Source organism: Indicator indicator, chromosome 1, assembly GCF_027791375.1.
Source record: "Indicator indicator isolate 239-I01 chromosome 1, UM_Iind_1.1, whole genome shotgun sequence".
Classification (NCBI taxonomy): domain Eukaryota; kingdom Metazoa; phylum Chordata; class Aves; order Piciformes; family Indicatoridae; genus Indicator; species Indicator indicator.
Genome location: NC_072010.1, coordinates 55,705,008 through 55,721,761, shown reverse-complemented (window position 1 = coordinate 55,721,761; position 16,754 = coordinate 55,705,008). Strand labels below are relative to the sequence as shown.

Genomic DNA, 16,754 nt, shown 5'->3' with positions numbered 1-16,754 from the left:
CACACTATTGATCTGGTTGCTGTTAGTCCATTAGAGAATTGCTGTTTTGGTAGGATAATGAACACAGTAGCAGAAAGTCCTAATCGATGTCAGAACAGTGACAAAAGGAAAGAGATTATATCACAAGAGATTATTTTCTGTCTGAATCCTTGAGCAGAGACTTGTCAGGAGTGTTGTTTAGCATTACCACCACAGCTGATGGTGAGCTAAGTGGAAATCTGTGCCAATTGGATAACATGGATAAATACTAAAAGAAGCTAGGTGAAATTGTGCTACTACTTAACTTTTTACTGGGCATTAAGATTTAAATCCTAAACAACTGTAACATGGCATTCTGAAGCTAGTGGAGTTACTATCATACTAAAAGATAAGCTTGTTTTTCAGCTTCTTTACCTTCATACCAATCTGATGTGGTTGGTAGATGGAGTGCAAGACATTCATTGTGTTGGAAAAAAAATCCAGACTTCCTCCCTATAGCAATGATCATTCTGATGACCTGAATCATCCTACAGAAGTTCCTAAAGGAAACCTGGCTGTCAGTGAATAACAGTTGCATTTTTTTTTGTTTTGTTTTCCTTTCTTGTCTTTTTTTTTTTGTTTGTTTGCTTGTTTGTTTTGTTGATACTCTGTTGAAATGCAGCAGCCTTGAGTCAGGCCTGATTCAGAAAGAGAATGGTTTTCTTGGTTTCTTCTCCCTTGTTTGTTTTTTTCTCATTAGGGAAAAAACACACACTGTAAGATCCTTTTTTTACTTTTGCAGCATAAAAGGAAGTGAAGCTCAGAAAGTCTATTGTAATAAAGGTTTGAGAAAGAATTCTCTCACGAGTGGATATCATCTTCAGAGATATCTGAAAAAAAGCAGGAAGCAGTTTAGTCTGGTACCTGGTACTCTTTGGGAAAACAAAAAAGGGAAGCAGGTTGCAGTACTGCTCTCTTGTAGAAAACTGCAAGTGTTTGTGGCATGGTCCATTGTCCAAGAGTATAAGAAAAGAAGAAAGTTGGCTGTTTCTGTAGCTAAAACACAGTTTCTTTGACCAGATCCAGGATTATCTCCACTGTCTCTGCAGTACAAGACTGATGATGATGATGAACAATGTCTGCAGTGACCAGCCAGGCTGTGTGGCTGAAGCTTCCACTTCCCTTCTGTCAGAATCAACTGGTGGTGCTTCAGTGGTGATGAAGTCGAACTCGGTGGGACAGATGTCATCTGTACAGCCACTTCCGCTGCCTGAGCCACTGGTTTCATCACCTGGCAGAAAGAAACAATGGAAACAGTATGAGTTGTTTCTTTGGTACACAAGTTACAAAGCTCGTCCCTTCTCTCTATTCCCATTCCGCCCAACACTCTGGTAGGGCTGAAATTTTGGGAAGGGGGACATGTTGGTGGTGCTAACTTTCCTTTAGTAAAGAAACCAAATGAAAGCCACTGTGATTTAATTAGGTGATTAAATGCTCTTCTGATAAAGGAGTGGACTGCTGGCACTACAGAAAGCCCTCAGAATCTTGATGCATTTGACGTGAAGATAAGCAAGAAAGGCAAAAGAAACAAAAATATAACTGGAATTTTGCAGGACAGAAAAAGACTTTAAAATGTAGCACAGAGTGCAAAGACCAAAAAAAGCCATTGCAATGGAACCAATTTATAAATGTACTCCAAAACCATACTTATTTTATGACAGTTAATGATTTCTTACTTGTATCCTGGAAGTTGACATCATTTCCATTATACGCGTTCTTCAGTTTGTTAGTCATGACACGTAAGGCCATGATTTGCTGTCTGATGAAGGTGTCTGGCCTTGTGATGTCCACATCTACTTCTGGATTGTTAATCTGATTGGTCAAGCCATCATTCATAATCTCAGGCAAGTATCTATATAGCAGGATGAAGGATTAGTTTAAAACACAGTAAATTTCTGAAATAAAAGTCTGTGTAGTAAATGTTCTGCTAAGCAATTTGACACTGATAGCGATGAGACACTTCTTAAACAGCTCCAGTGAAACCATTTAAAAAATATGGTTTTTAATTTTACAGACTCCAAAGGATCTTTTTAGTAGCTCAGCTGCACGGGGAGCAGAAAAGATTTAAGCTCTCCAACTTCCTAACTCTCTACATACTCCTCAGCAAGTGTGCTGGTTCTGTGAACTATGGAAGAAGTTTACCAGCCAGCAGTAAGTCACTGCATGTTGAGAACCTCTGCTGATAGGAATGGTTGCACACCAAATTAAGCATCTAACAGTGCATGGTTATGTTTTTATTTCTTTTTAAAAAATATGGACTCCATTGTTATATATAGCCTATTTGTTCTGAGATAATTTAGAAGACTGTCCTGAAGAATTATGGCTCTCCTTGTTTAAAGGAAGCACTTAATTTTTTTTCTCCAAAAACCCTGTTCACACCACTGTGAACATCCACAGCCTATTCAACATGTAGGCCCATAAACAGTGTCTTGAGTTTACTACACTCTAGTGTGGTCTTTGTTTTGGTCCTTATTCCTTACAAACATGCTATACTTGCATCTCTTGTCCTATGTGCACAATATAGGTAAGGTATGGCATTTCCTATTCATCCACACATCTGAATTCTTTATTCAGGCTCTTAGCTTATAATTTCTTGATTAGTGCAGCATTCCCTTGGTAAATGCAGTATTAGGTTGCTCAGGGGCAGCAAGTGTGCTTTTAGAGGTATCTACCCTACAGTAAAGCATTTGACACTGTCTCCCACAGCATCCTTGAAGCTAAACTGAGGCAGTGTGGTCTGGATGATTAGGTAGTGAGGTGGATTGAGAACTTGTTGAAGAAAAGAAGTCAGAGAGTTGTGGTCAGTGGGATGGAGTCCAGTTGGAGGCCTGTATCTAGTAGAGTCCCTCAGGGGTCAGTAGTGGGACCAGTACTGTTCAATATATTCATCAATGACCTGGATGAGGGCACAGAGAGCACTGTCAGCAAGTTTGCTGATGACACCAAACTGCGTGGAGTGGCTGAGACATGAGAGGGTTGTGCTGCCATTCAGTGAGACTTGGACAGTCTGCAGAGCTGGGTAGGGAGAAATGTAATGAAATTCAACAAAGGCAAGTGTAGAGTCTTGCACCTATGAAAGAACAACCCCATGTACCAGTATAGGTTGGGGACTGATCTGTTGGAGAGCAGTGAAGGGGAAAAGGACCTGGGGGTCCTAGTGAATAGAAGGTTGGCCAGAAGTCAGCAATGTGCTCTTGTGGCCAAGAAGGTCAATGCCATTCTGGGGTGTATTAGAAGGGGTGTGGTTAGTAGGTCAAGAGAGGTTCTCTTCCCCCTCTACTCTGCCCTGGTGAGGCTGCATCTGGAATATTGTGTCCAGTTCTGGGCCCCTCAGTTTAAGAAGGACAGGAAGCTGCTTGAGAAAGTCCAGTGCAGAGCCACAAAAATGACTAAAGGAGTGGAACATCTTCCTTATGAGGAGAGACTGAGGGAGCTGGGGCTCTTTAGCTTGGAGGAGACTAAGGGGTGACCTCATTCGTGTTCATAAATACATAAAGGGTGAGTGTGAAGAGGACGGATCCAGGCTCTTCTTGGTGATGCCCAACAGGACAAGGGGCAATGGGTGGAAATATTTTTTCCACTATGAGGGTGATGGAACACTGAAACAGGCTGCCCAGGGGGGTTGTGGAGTCCCCTTCTCTGGATATATTCCAAACCCACCTGGATGCATTCCTGTGTGATCTGGTATAAGTGATCCTGCTCTGGCAGGGGGGTTGGACTAGATGATCTTTCGAGGTCCCTTCCAACCCCTAACATGCTGTGAAAACCCAGTCCATATCTTCAATCATTCTACTATGTAAGCCTTGCTCATTTTCTGTTAAAGATGCACGCTTTGTCATCTGTGGCTCTCTGTCTTCAGGAAACTCTCCCTTCAGACATCTGCAAAGCTACCTTTTCTCCTGCTTTGCATCCTTGTTAAAAATTGTGTCTCACAGCTGCTAGGCTGATGAAGGGCTGACATTATCTCTCTGTGCTGGCATGGTATCCTGAGCAAATAATGTAGCAAGGCTTTCCTGTTCTCTCTCATCTGCCTTTATTTACTATCTTTGTCTCTCATTTAGACTGAAAGGGATTTGGGGCAGATCTACTTTTTTTTCTCATGTTTCTGATCACAATATGATCTATTTTGCAATTAGTTTGGATAGCAGGTTGTCCTACTGACACTTGTGGAACTCCTCGTGCGGGTATGTGCTCAGCCAGTAATGCTGGCACAGTATAGCCTGCTAGTGGCCAACTTTCATGATGCCAAATATAGTTTAAGAGTATTTCACTTCAGTCTCATTTGTGCCAGCCCAATTCTCTCAATATTCAAATTTGGCATTGGTACCAGTGTTACGTTCATATTGGTCTGGAAAATAAATACATCCCTTAGCAATAAATGTGAAATTAAGGGAGGAGAAAGGACTTTCTCTGCTGAAGTCATGATTATGAGAAAATAAGTTTTATACTCCTTCTGGAGGTTCACAAAATCATGACTGCTTTACTGCACCAGGGTTGGGTTTAGTCTCCTGTAAAAAGTCTTCATTTTGCAAGATGAGATTCATTTGTCATCAGTGCCCTTTGAAAGCTTACACGAGAATAATCCCAGGGGAGTGTGAACATATAAGAACAAAACATGCTTGCCAGAAATATCCAGCCTCAAATTGCATTTGTTTCACTAGCTGTTCTTTCACTAGCACCATAATGAGAAATAACAATGCTGTAGAGGTACCATCCAGACTCCTGTGGTACAGGCTTAACTACTGTGAGAATACACCTCCCTTAGTACAGAGAACTGCAGACTGCAGTGTTATGAATCACCCAAGATAGAAATTGGAAATAATTCTGAAGAGCTGCCTGGAGGCAGGTGGACGGAGACCTTGGCACACTGGGAAGCTCTGGGCTGCAAAGGAACAGCACCTCCATCTGTCACACGTCTCCTCAAATGAAATGGCTGCTGTAGATGAATTACTCAGCCTAGAAGTAAATCAGCAATATCAAAGTGCAGTTGATTAAAAAAAGTGAGACTGTGAGAATTGCCCTACTGGCTCTGAAAGGATGTCCATCTTGCCTGGTATCTTGTCCATGACAATGGCCATATCTGTTAGTGTCTAGCGATCATGTCAACTGCTTTCCTCACTTATGAAGGGTTAGCTGTTCTTTATTGCAGGCCATCCATGAGAAGCTCTGGATAGCTCCACTTGACAGCTCACAGGCTTTCTTTGATGGATTTGTGTTTGATTTGGTCTTATTGTCAGTAATAAAAGAAGAACATACTGAGTTCTCAATGCAGTTTTATATGGACACAATATGAGTTAGTTTGGAGAAGTGAAGCAATTAGCATTGCTATCATGGAAGCACTTAACACCCCATGAGAACCATCTGATGCACCTCACCTAGAAGTGTAAGGGAGCCATACCAGATGTGGGGCGCAGGAAATCCATTAATTTAGGATGGGCTAAAAGCTAGGTGAATTCCCAGGTGAACAAACCTCTTGGCATTTAGGGCATAAGAGCAAAAGAATCAGAGAGGCTGAAGGTTCATCTGTGGGTTTACATTGTTACCCAAACTTGTATGTCTACGTGCAAGTGTCTGCATGCGAGCAGAGTCCCACTCTTGCCAGATGTAGTCAACACAAGATATGGTTAAAACCAGCCAGGATTTTATTCGTCAGTGGAACAGGGACATGCTGGAGTCCCATGTGCCTTTCTAGTTCATTAGATTTCATCTGCTGGGATTTATTTCCACAAACATAGACAACTGGTGCCATTTGAATGGTCTTGGTTATTCCTCCTCGTGTCATAACCAACCCTGAAAGGTGTGGCTTTCTGCATTATATCTACAGGCTCAGGCAGTTGAATTGAGACTTGAGTGCCACTTTAAGCCACCAGGTTGTATGCTGCTTGGTATCCTGCTGCCACTCCAGTAGGGTTTGAATATCCTATAGGTCCAGTGCCTTATTTGCTAACTCCAGAAAGGTGTCCTGACTATTTAGATCTTTTCACATAGCAGTAGATAAGTGTGTTTAGGCAGCAGAAAACTGTCTCATTGACTACACTGACTGGATATTGGGGCTCTCTTCAGGCATCTTGACACTGGTGAGTTTTAGAAAGCTCATGCAGTTCTAGGCCAGCTTCTGGTCCAGATGGGAGATAGTGTCCTGTGTCATACTCATATCAGACCTTCCAGCATCTCAAATTACTGTATTCTCACATGGGCAATAAGAGTGACACCCACAGGCATTTATATTTAAGTGCATGGATTTACATATCTGCATGTGAAGATGGATTCTGCCCTCAGTACTGAACTAGGTCACTTGCTTTCTCATTCTGCTTTCTATACTGAATGTAAATATCTTTGAATTGTTTTCCTTCCTTTAAAGCACTGGCACAGATACGGGAACAGTCAGGCCAAGGTGTTTTGTGAGTGGCAGCCTCTGAGAGGCAGCCTGGCATGTGTTCTGACAAAAGCATTTTGTGTGGGGGGTAGGGTTAAATCACACTGAATTGGAATCCATGTCTTGGGACCATTTTTTGACAGAAGATTTTTTGCTGGCTGAGCAAAGTTGTTGAACACAGCTGCTTTTGCTGCAGTTCTCTGAGTGGAGACACCCCTGTGAATTTTAAGCTTTGCTGCTGGTTCTGCTGTCGTTAATGATCTCTTTGTAGGCCTGGCCGTTACAAGAACTGTATGCCCATTATAAACAAAAAGAAGAGAAATGCCAACCTGAATCAGTGTTTGTTCTCTGCATCCTCCTAGCAAACAAAAACAAAAACAAAAACAAAACCCAAAAAAACCCCAACAAAAAACACAGTTTCCTTATCCATCTGAGTGTGGAGAAGCTGAATAATGTGGTTTGTTTCCTGCTGTTTGCTCCTTGCTCAGCTATGTCAGGATTTTAGTGTAAATTGCAATGTTTTCTAAAATATTAATGCTTTCTGTTCCTCTTAACCTTTCTACAGTTCATGCTTGTCTCAGCAGACACAACAGAGATGTAAAGATGTCTTTTGGCACACCATAGCCACAAAACCTATTTAAAAGTACTTTTTTTTTTTTTTTTAATATCCAGTTAGTGTTCCAGGGTGTCTCCATCCTTTTCAAGTCTAAAAATGACTGACTAATCTTTCAGTTCATTTATATAAAGGTGGTAGCTATGAAAAGAAAAAATTGGCAAAAATAAAAAAAAAGGAAAAGGAAAAAATCTTCTAGCTTTTAAAAGACTTTAAAGGGCATCATTTTCCATATTTTGCTGCTGCAGCAGCTGCTTACAGTACGACTGGAGCATCCCACCTAGGCAGTACTGAAGTTTTTCTGGGTGCACAGAATCATAGGCAATAGAATACAAAATACAGCACAGGCTTACTTAGGCTGGGCTGGGGGTAGGCAATCACATCTGGTGCAGAAAAATAAGTGCAGTGGAAGATTGGCTTGTTTGGCTAACTAGATCACCTCATCCTATTCTGTTTGCTAAGGCGATAATCCCCACAGGATATTTTCAGGTTAGTTTTTCTTTTTTTTTCTGCTCCATCCTGAAGAAAGATTGAGGAGATAGAAAGAGAGGGAGAAAATGGCCCATTTGCCAGTTTGTTGGAAAGAAGAAGATGCAAAAATAAACTAGAGTCACCAACTATAGGCAGTTTACAAATGTATTGAGAAGTGGTTTATTCACACTTTGACTAGTGGTGCTAGATGGTTATCTTTACCTACCTCCACACAAAGGACATTCAGTTCTTTCTCACTGCAAAGCCTTCCAGGTCAGCAATGAGCTGCTTTCCCAGAGCAGGCATTGATGTGGTGAGTTTTTTTTTTTTTTTTCCACCAGAATTTCACCCTGGCTCTCTGCCAGGGAACAAGGCATTCCCATATATGTGGCAGAAGAAGAAAATTTCAGTCCAGCTGAGACTCTATCATGTGTTCATTTTGGTGGAATACCTTGTAGTTTTGAGCTAGGTGTTGAAAATTAGTGTTCATTTTCCCTTTTATTCCTTGCCTTTTGTTGTTGCTGCTTGTTTGTTTGTAATTACTGTCTATCTCATAATTCTATTCCTTCTTCATTGGACTTGAAGGAGTGATAGGCTCCTCATGGGAAAGAACACAGGTCTCATCTCTTCCATAGATTACAGCCTTCCAGGGCTAAGTTGTTAGTAAGTCTATAGTCTTGGAGAGTGTCAGCACTAGGATGATAATGCATGAGCACAATCTCTCACATGGTTTGGTTGAAATGAGTTGACTGAGTTGGTAGGAGTAATTCAAGGTTCGTCTCCTGACCAGCAGAGTGATTGTTTACTGTTCTCATTTTGGCAAAAGGCACTTATTCAAGGGTTAATACCTTGGATTCAGTTTAAGTCCTAAACCCTGAATTTCATAATTCTTGGGAAAATTCATTAACTTCTGGAGAATGTCTGTTAGTGAAGAGGTTATCAGACATTGTTAAGAATTTACTTGTCTATAGGACAGGAGCTAAACTTTTAAGGTTTGTGCTTATTGATAATTTTTGGGTCCTAAATATCTTTAAAAAATCTGTCTCTGTACATCTGGCAGAAGATATTAATTCTTTAAACATAAAATTATGTCCAAGTTCACTTGCAAATACAGATATGCTAAAGAAGTCCTGTTAGGCATCTCTCTAGAAGGTGCTTTGTCTGAAGTAGCTATTATTATTTTTTTTTAATGTGGATATTTATAAAAAAAGAGATTCATCCACCTAGTAAATGTTTACCCATTTCCACAGCACTTGGTTTCAACCTGACGTGACCTGATTAAAACCAGTATTCATATAAGATCAGCAACAAGCCAAGTGCACCTTTCCAAAATGCCAAATGGATGACTCTCTTACCCCATGATTATTCGTGAATTGGTGACCTTCATTTGGCAACCGAGTGTCACTCTAAATTAGTCATGGTAGCAAAGTGATATCTAGGGAGTGTAATAACCACAGGTGACCTTGCTGTAATGCCTCTCTCAGGAGAAAGCCTTGCTTTCATTTTCTGTGATCTCAGGTTTGTAACTCTTTTCCCCAGTAAAAGCAGCATTGAGAGGTGATGTGTAAAATTAAACATGAGGCATAAAGTCTCTCTGCAATTCAAAGTTTCTAATCCTTTAGAACACCACAGGATCTCGTAGAAAGCCAGCAACAGCCTCCTTTACCAACAGCAGCCAACAGCCTGTTCTCTTTTTACTAGTAATATTAAAATCTTTCCCCCTATTTTCCCTTTTCCCCTCTAATATTTATATAGTTTTATTATTTATATACATAGTCATGTTGTCTGGAATTTAAAATGTAGCTCCTCATATAGCACAGAGGTGCTTATGACACAAGCAGATATATGCATATTGGCCAGATTTTGCTACCCTTGTTCTTGTGAACCAGCATTTGATAGCAGACAGTAATCAGTATGATCAAGGAAGCATTTATATTTTCTCTTTATGCTGCCATAAATGTCCTTGCCCACCATCCAAGAGGTGATTTTGCATCTAAAGCTAGTTATTGTCAGTAGTATTTCCCATATTATTAAACATTGAAATTATTATTCAATAGCATTCAATAATAATTATTCAATGTTATGTCAGTATTATTATATACAGGTTGTGGCATTCTATGCTATCTCTGATTTATTACTATGCTCTCCACCTGAGGCATGTATTTGATTCTGTTATTAAGACTATGGGTATATATTTCCTCTGTGAACATATACAAAATAAAGGAGCAGTGGCTGGGCCTGCTGAAGCTGTGTTTTCAGGCGATGCTTTGAAACTATGATTCCACATCCAGTGAAATGACTGTGTTAAATTAATCGAGGAGATTATCAGCAGAAGATAGTTTTCTCTGTGGCTCCATAACATTAATCTCAGAAGGCATAATGAAAATAACCGGGCTTCTCATAAGATAAATATTACAAGAGAAGGATGAAAAACTGCATGCATAAAATGCACCTCTGTAGCTCCCAATAAATGTGCAAGTTATGCCAGACACTTCAGTGCAGGAGCCGAAGAAGCCTAAAAAGTATTGGCCTGATGTGGTATGAACACTCGCACTGATCATGGAAACCAAGAGGGATATTTAGCATGTTTGATTGCTCTTTTGTAGAAAAAGTAGCATGTATCTCTTATTAATGCATGCAGCCCACCAACAAGAAGAGATATAATACAGGCACATAAGCTGCACAATTTTATTTCTTGGCTTCACACCATTCTTTTGTGATGTGTCCTGTAATAGCCAGTCACTGCTCCTAGCTGTTCTTCTCAAGGTATTCTGGGGCTTACTCTGAATCTAGGACTTAGGAACTGAGATTTTCAATGGATTTGATCATGTGCATCTCAAAGTGGGTTAAATGGACTAGCAGCATCCCAAAGACCCATCTGCTTTTGTCTGTAGAATGAATTAGCATTTATTTAATTTTTAAATTGGCTTATTTTTGTATTCTGGATTAATATTTTATCATCAGGTAAAAGGAAAATAAAGATTCCAGTCCCTGAGGGGAGGCAGGATCACTGCTCTCCATATTCAGTACTCACCAGACACTCAAAAGTTTCTGCTTCTCCTGTCTTCCCCAACGCACAGGCTATGGCTGCAGACCTGAAACCTGATTGCCCCTGGCATGGTCCTAGCACCAATTTCCCTCTCTCTTAGCAGGGATAATCAGATCCTCTCCACTGTCAGCTGATGAACACACACTGGGACCTTTGGGGACACCTGCTCATCTGCCAGCTCCAGCCCTACCATAGCCTGAGCCAAGCAAACTTCAAAACTAAAACTCGTAGAAAACTCATCACAAGCAAGGTCAGATGACCACAGTATCTCTGATGAAGTAGCATAAGGTCAAGCCTTCTACACAAGACAAGTAGGAGTGTTACATTTATTCTCTGCTGGCTATTTTTCAGCATTTTTTTTTTTTTTTACTCAGAAAATAGCTCTAAGCTTTGCCATCCAATGGCAAATAAAGCTGAAATTCCAATTTCTGTTTCATCCCAGTATGACATCCCAAGAGTGCAATTGCTTCACAAGCTGTCAGTCCCAACACAGGGATGCTAAATGGAGCTAAAGAGCTCTTTGAAATCTCAGTATAAATTATCCTTCTGGAGCTGAACCAATGAACATTTCCTGTGTTCACATGCTGACATGCTGTGCACATTTACTCTGACTCAAACTCCAGCCTTTAGTGGCACCTTGACAATAAGTAATCTCAGCTGCAAGCTGTGTGTGGACAATTACTTTTTCTCTCCATTTTTGTTTCACTCTTATAAACAGTTTTGTGAAATACCCTCAGTTTCATGACTGTTTCAGGCCAGATAGGGATTTGAACAGAGTGTGGTGGAGAGGGGTCCACCTCACCTTGCCTTGGTGTGGCCGTTCCAGCAGTCCTCCTCGATTGATGGACCGGCTGTCACTTGCTCATCCTTGCAGATTGTGTAAGGTAATGTTGACCAGAACTTTTTAGAGAGCTTTAATTTTTCTTTAATGTCTGTTACCTGATAAGAGACAATGAGAGGGAAAATAGGTTAAAAACATCAGCTCTGCTAACTATCATGTTAAATAATAGGTTATTTAGTTCCATAATGGTAATGATGGTGAAGGTTAAAAGTGCGGAAGCTGCTAAAACCTGAATTTCTATATTTGCAAGCAAGGCACTCAGCATCTGGATTTGGAGGTCACAAAAAATCAGTCACCTTTTTCCACAGGCAAGCTATTAATAAAGGCATGATACATCTTGTTCTTTCTAGTTTCTATTTGTCTAAGGCGCTCTAAATATACATATTTCTGAGAAGTAATATACCTCACAGTCTGCTGAATGTAAATTCAGTTAAACAGTGTACATCAGATAAAATGTCTCACCCAACTTGGTCATGTCTTAGATAAATATTATATTTAGAGCTACACCCACAGGTTCTTAAAAATGGTGCAGTGCTGAGCTGATGTTGAACTGATTTAAGATAGGCAGGCTGCATGCATTGCAGTACATTTGGATCTCAGTAACAATGAGAAGTTTGTGTATATACATGCATGCAGAGACTACATCCATCTTTGCTGTGAGGTATAGATAAATCTCTGTGCTGGATACACCTTCAAGAAATCAAATAATGAAACAGTTTCTTTATGTTATAAACTCCTTGAACACTGGCATGATTCAGGCAGCGAGCAGGAACAAACTGCATTTCCAGCATCAACTTACTAAAGAATTGCTCTGGCTAAAATGTTATAAGTTCTTGTTTTGCTTTTGGTATACCAAAGTGGGAGGAAAAAAAATCTACAAGGATAGACAGAAAACACAACAAAGGACAGACTACAGAGGATGAATGGTGGCACTGTTGTTCTTATAGAAACAGATGCATTTCACATTAAGTTGTAATAGGATTTAGTGGAGCTTGTTGAATAGCTTTCAAAGGAAATTGCAGAGCTTTATTCTTTAAAAAAACAGAGAAATAAAAGCTCTCCATTCTTCCATTCAGTTTTGAGAGTGGCTTTTAGGTTGTTGAGGTACAATATTGTACTTGGCTATTTATCTCTTTTATCTTTTGTTCCGAAGACATGATAGCTCTAGAAGCAAATAGCCCACGCTGCTTTACCATGCTTAAACTCAGTGGAATATCACTTTATAAGCCAAGATATAGAAAAAGCCACGGATGTTGTTTCAGAAGCATTGTCCATATTTTCATCTATAAGAAATAAGTAGGACACTACACGGCTGCATGGGCTGTTGACAGTGTTTCTTGCCATGACAGACACCTTATAAATCTCCACACCCTTGGCAACCCCTAGTTGACTTTTTTTTTTTGTATGAGATACCAACAGCATTTGCAAGCCTTTAAAGTCTCAATAGGCAAAAGAATAAAGAGGGGTTTCACAACTCACACGCTGCACATACTACTCTTCAGAAACGTTCTGAAAATCAAAACGAGGACTCCCATACCCCAGTCACATCTGAAGATATTAAATTATATTTATATACTTTATATGTGCACTGCATATGGAAAACAAACCATCACATTTCCTGACAATAAACATTTTTTTGTTATTGGTGTTACAGAAACACATCTGGTAAAATAAGATGGTCTGACTTTACCCAGGATTGTTGGTAAATGACAGCTAATTAAATCTCACAGACATACCTCTGAGGTGTCACCTGCATTTTAGACCCTGGAGGGAAGGCAGACATTTGCATGACTCATGAAAAGCAGCAATAGGAAAAAGGACTACAGCTTAGTGAAAGGTTATCGGCCCTCTCTGGATGCCTCCAATTCAGGTGCATTTTGATGCTTTTTATCCCCCTCAAACGTTTCCCTTTATAGCTGTTTCCCAGTCACCACTGCATAATTTCGCCATCAAGCTTGAGGATTCAGCCTGAGAAGTCTCACTCTTTCCTGCTGTGTGACTGGATATCTGTTAACCCCCTCAGCTTTTGACAGTGGAGCTTACACAGCTACTTAAACAGTTCCTTGAACTTCACCTTGAAACAGTTTTTGTGGAAGTGCAGTGTGGTTCCTGATGGCATTAAAAGAGGAATTGCAAACATCGATTGATTCACCTCCTCTTTCAGGGAGTAGCCTGATGGTTGTGTTCGGTTCTGATGAACATTGGGGCAAACAATAAGTTTAGAGTACTCTTAATATAACTTTAAATGTGGAATAGAATTAGGTGAGGTAATGCCTGCCATGACATGTAAAACCTTTACCTGTGGATACCTGGTGTCTTCAGTTCAGGGATCTTCTTAAGAATGACCGCAGAAAGTCTCTTGTTACTGTATGTGGTTATGCATATCCCTTTGTACTTTGTTTTAATCACAGTCAGCATTCAAAAAATACGTACCAGATGTACAGTCCCTTGTAAGCAAGATAAAAACCCTTAAGGATTCAGTTAACGTTGCTTGCTTGTGGTTTACAAATTTAGACTACTGTATCCCTCTAGTGACCTGTGGCCTTGTAAGTGATTCTTTGATATTTCCTATTCTTTGAATCAAAGATTAACTTTTAAGCTTGGTTAGACTTCTGTGGAAACATTCAAACACAAGACATTGGTGTTTTACATATTTCTTTTCCACTTTCTCTAACAGAGATTTATTTGGATTAAGACAGCTGGATCTCTGACTGTAGTTAGCCTGACTTTCCCCAGCTATCTTCCTGATGTAGCCCTCATATTGTACTGAATTACTTTTTTTTCCCCAGCTACTTTGAAGGTGCTAAATTTGTTTTGAATTGCAATACTTTCTCACAAGACAAAAGGATATATCAACAGCCAAAGAAAGAGCTACATTTTAAAATTTATTCATGGATATATAGAAATGGATATTAAAATTACTTGGACTTCATCTATAATTGCTAATAGAAGAAAGGCATTATTATGTAGGCAAGAAAAAGCAAACATTTGTCCTTCCAAAGAGCAATTCATATCCAGAGTTATGGAAATGGTATAGCTGCATGCTCTACATGAAAAATTTTCTTATTTCTGCCACTGACTTCTTATGTGACCAAGGCAGTTGCATATGTCATGCAATTCCTCAGCAGAACTTGGAACAGCACCCATGAGCTCAGTTCCCATCCTACCAGCATGGGCGCAATTATAAGCTGGTAAATTAAGCTGACCAATGTTTCTGTCTTCTTTACTCACCTTGCACTCCAAAGTAAGGAAGTGAGCTAAAAAGCAAGCCCATCATTTTAGCAGGAATCAGACCTTAGCATGCCTTATTTTAATTCAGGACAATCAAAAGACTCACCAGGATAATTCAAGAAAGCACTGAAAATACCATGCAAAACTAACAGTGATATGACTGCATTTTATAAGGCATAGAAGATAACAGAAAGAGGTTCGCTTGTGAAGTGGGCAGCCAATTGCCCATGGACTCCATTTTGGTTTAAAGTGATGGAAACACACTTCTTTAGCAGTGGGATAATGTGGGCTCAGAAGCAATGGGGGTGGGGGTGGTGTGGAGAGGGGGGAGACAAAAAGCAAATTTTAAAGGTGAGTGCCTTAATATAGTTTTAAAAAGGCAAGTTTCCTTTCCCCTTGCTCCTCCCCTCCCAAGTCCTCACCTGGCAAGTCCATCTCATAGTCCAGATTTGTCATCCCTACCAATATAATCCAGATAGAGAAATATCAGAAGATGCTAAAATAGTGTTTAAGGATGGTGGAATGTGCTCAAAATGGACTCAGGTTCAGTGCAATAAATAAAATAAAAATATATGGAACCTTGATTGTCCCAAGAAGTAAGAGTTATTATTAATAATTTATTTTCTTTTTTATTCTGCAAGCTGTGAAGATTTTCCTTTCAAAAAAATACAAGCAGAGTATTCAGCTTGCTTTTCTGTCAATGTCTTGCCCTAGGGATGTTCAGCAATGCCTCAATGCAAAGTTGCACTGAGATTTGAGCCTTTATGCTTTATGTGCAGAGGTTTCCAGCTGCTTACCGGGTGTTGGTTCTTTGGTGTAGGGGGTGCCATTCTGAGTGATGTACCATCGATTGGGTCATGGTGGTGTAGCCAGTTGGAAGATGTTTCCAGTGGATGTTTGCAATGAGGTGTTCTAATTCCACGTACTTCAGGCAGCTATGTAAAGTGTGTTCTACTGGTGTGTAGAACTAACAGAACAGCTACAGACAGTGAGTAGAAAGAGCCTTGGGGTTTTCCCTTACAGAACAGATGTGAAAGTAGCCATTTCAAGCCACCTCCCTGTTTGTACAGTTTATTCGGTCACATACTCCTTTGCCCTTTAATCACAAGCGACATTTAACTAAACCCACTTCTTCATGCTGCATAATTTCCAGGAGAAAATGAAGAAAGATTTTTCTACAGCCTGCTCCTTTTTTTCTCCTGGATGTGTCTAACATACCTAGCACCCTTTCAGTCTTCATTAAAAATTATGTAGACCTTGCATAATGATGGGCATCTTGACAACATATTTAACACTTGAGCCTGAGCCATGTGTGGGATCATGAATAGTATGCCCTTTGTCATGGGCATGGATGGCCATATAGGAAGAAAAAGTGATCTGATTTGTGTTATTCCCTACCAGCAGAAAACTGCATTGGGCTTTCATACATTGATCATTATTTATTTATGTCCATTAGGGACCTAATCTCAAAGCATCCTGAGACTAATGGCCAACAATGTGTTTTAAAGGACTAGGTCAGTAAGCACGTATCACATGCTGTTTCTAACTGGTTGTTACGTTTATGTCCCTGATATATGAGTGTCACAGGCAGGACAAGAAGCATATGTCACAAGCAGTTCAGTATAAGACATCTGGGTATCCTAATTGACTCACAGTTTTCCTAGTAAACTGAGTTTAATGAAAAGCAGTTAATTCAGACCCCTAAGTTTTAGGGGCTGCCCTTTGAGAAAGATGTGTCTCCTGTGTGTCCTTTGTTGCGTCTGCCATTTTCATATAGATATCTCAGAGGCACTAGGGTCTTCTGCAAGCAACTGAACTGGGCTTTCTCCATCTCACCTAGGTGTTTAAATTCAGCTAAAGAGGACGTCTTTCTCACTCTCAGTGGTTTTTTAAAGGCACCTTCATTTCTCCAGTGATTAGATACAGGGAGCTCAAGCACATATTTTTGTTTAGAACAGCTCATTAGGTGCCCAAAATTTCAATGCACATTAGGCACCTCAGGGAAGGTGACTTGTTCGATTTGGAATAAGCGAAGCAGAACTTTATTTGCTCTATATGGAGATTATTTTTTCATACATTATACATTTCCACACTTTCTCACAAAATAAATTTAAATGCCAAGCAGCTGCCGGAGCACTACGTGCTTGATCACAGA

General features: G+C 40.1%; 1 protein-coding gene across 1 annotated transcript in view; it reads right to left on the bottom strand.

The window, feature by feature from the left end:
• Window positions 1-1,046: 1,046 nt before the first annotated feature.
• Window positions 1,047-16,754, bottom strand: part of GPC6 (glypican 6) — a 774,375-nt gene continuing 758,667 nt past the window's right edge. The window contains exons 8-10 of the mRNA XM_054384418.1: window positions 11,330-11,466; window positions 1,695-1,870; window positions 1,047-1,249 (exon numbers count right to left, since the gene is read on the bottom strand). Of these exons, the coding sequence (XP_054240393.1) occupies window positions 1,047-1,249; window positions 1,695-1,870; window positions 11,330-11,466 (516 nt within the window). The remainder of the gene's footprint in view (window positions 1,250-1,694; window positions 1,871-11,329; window positions 11,467-16,754) is intronic.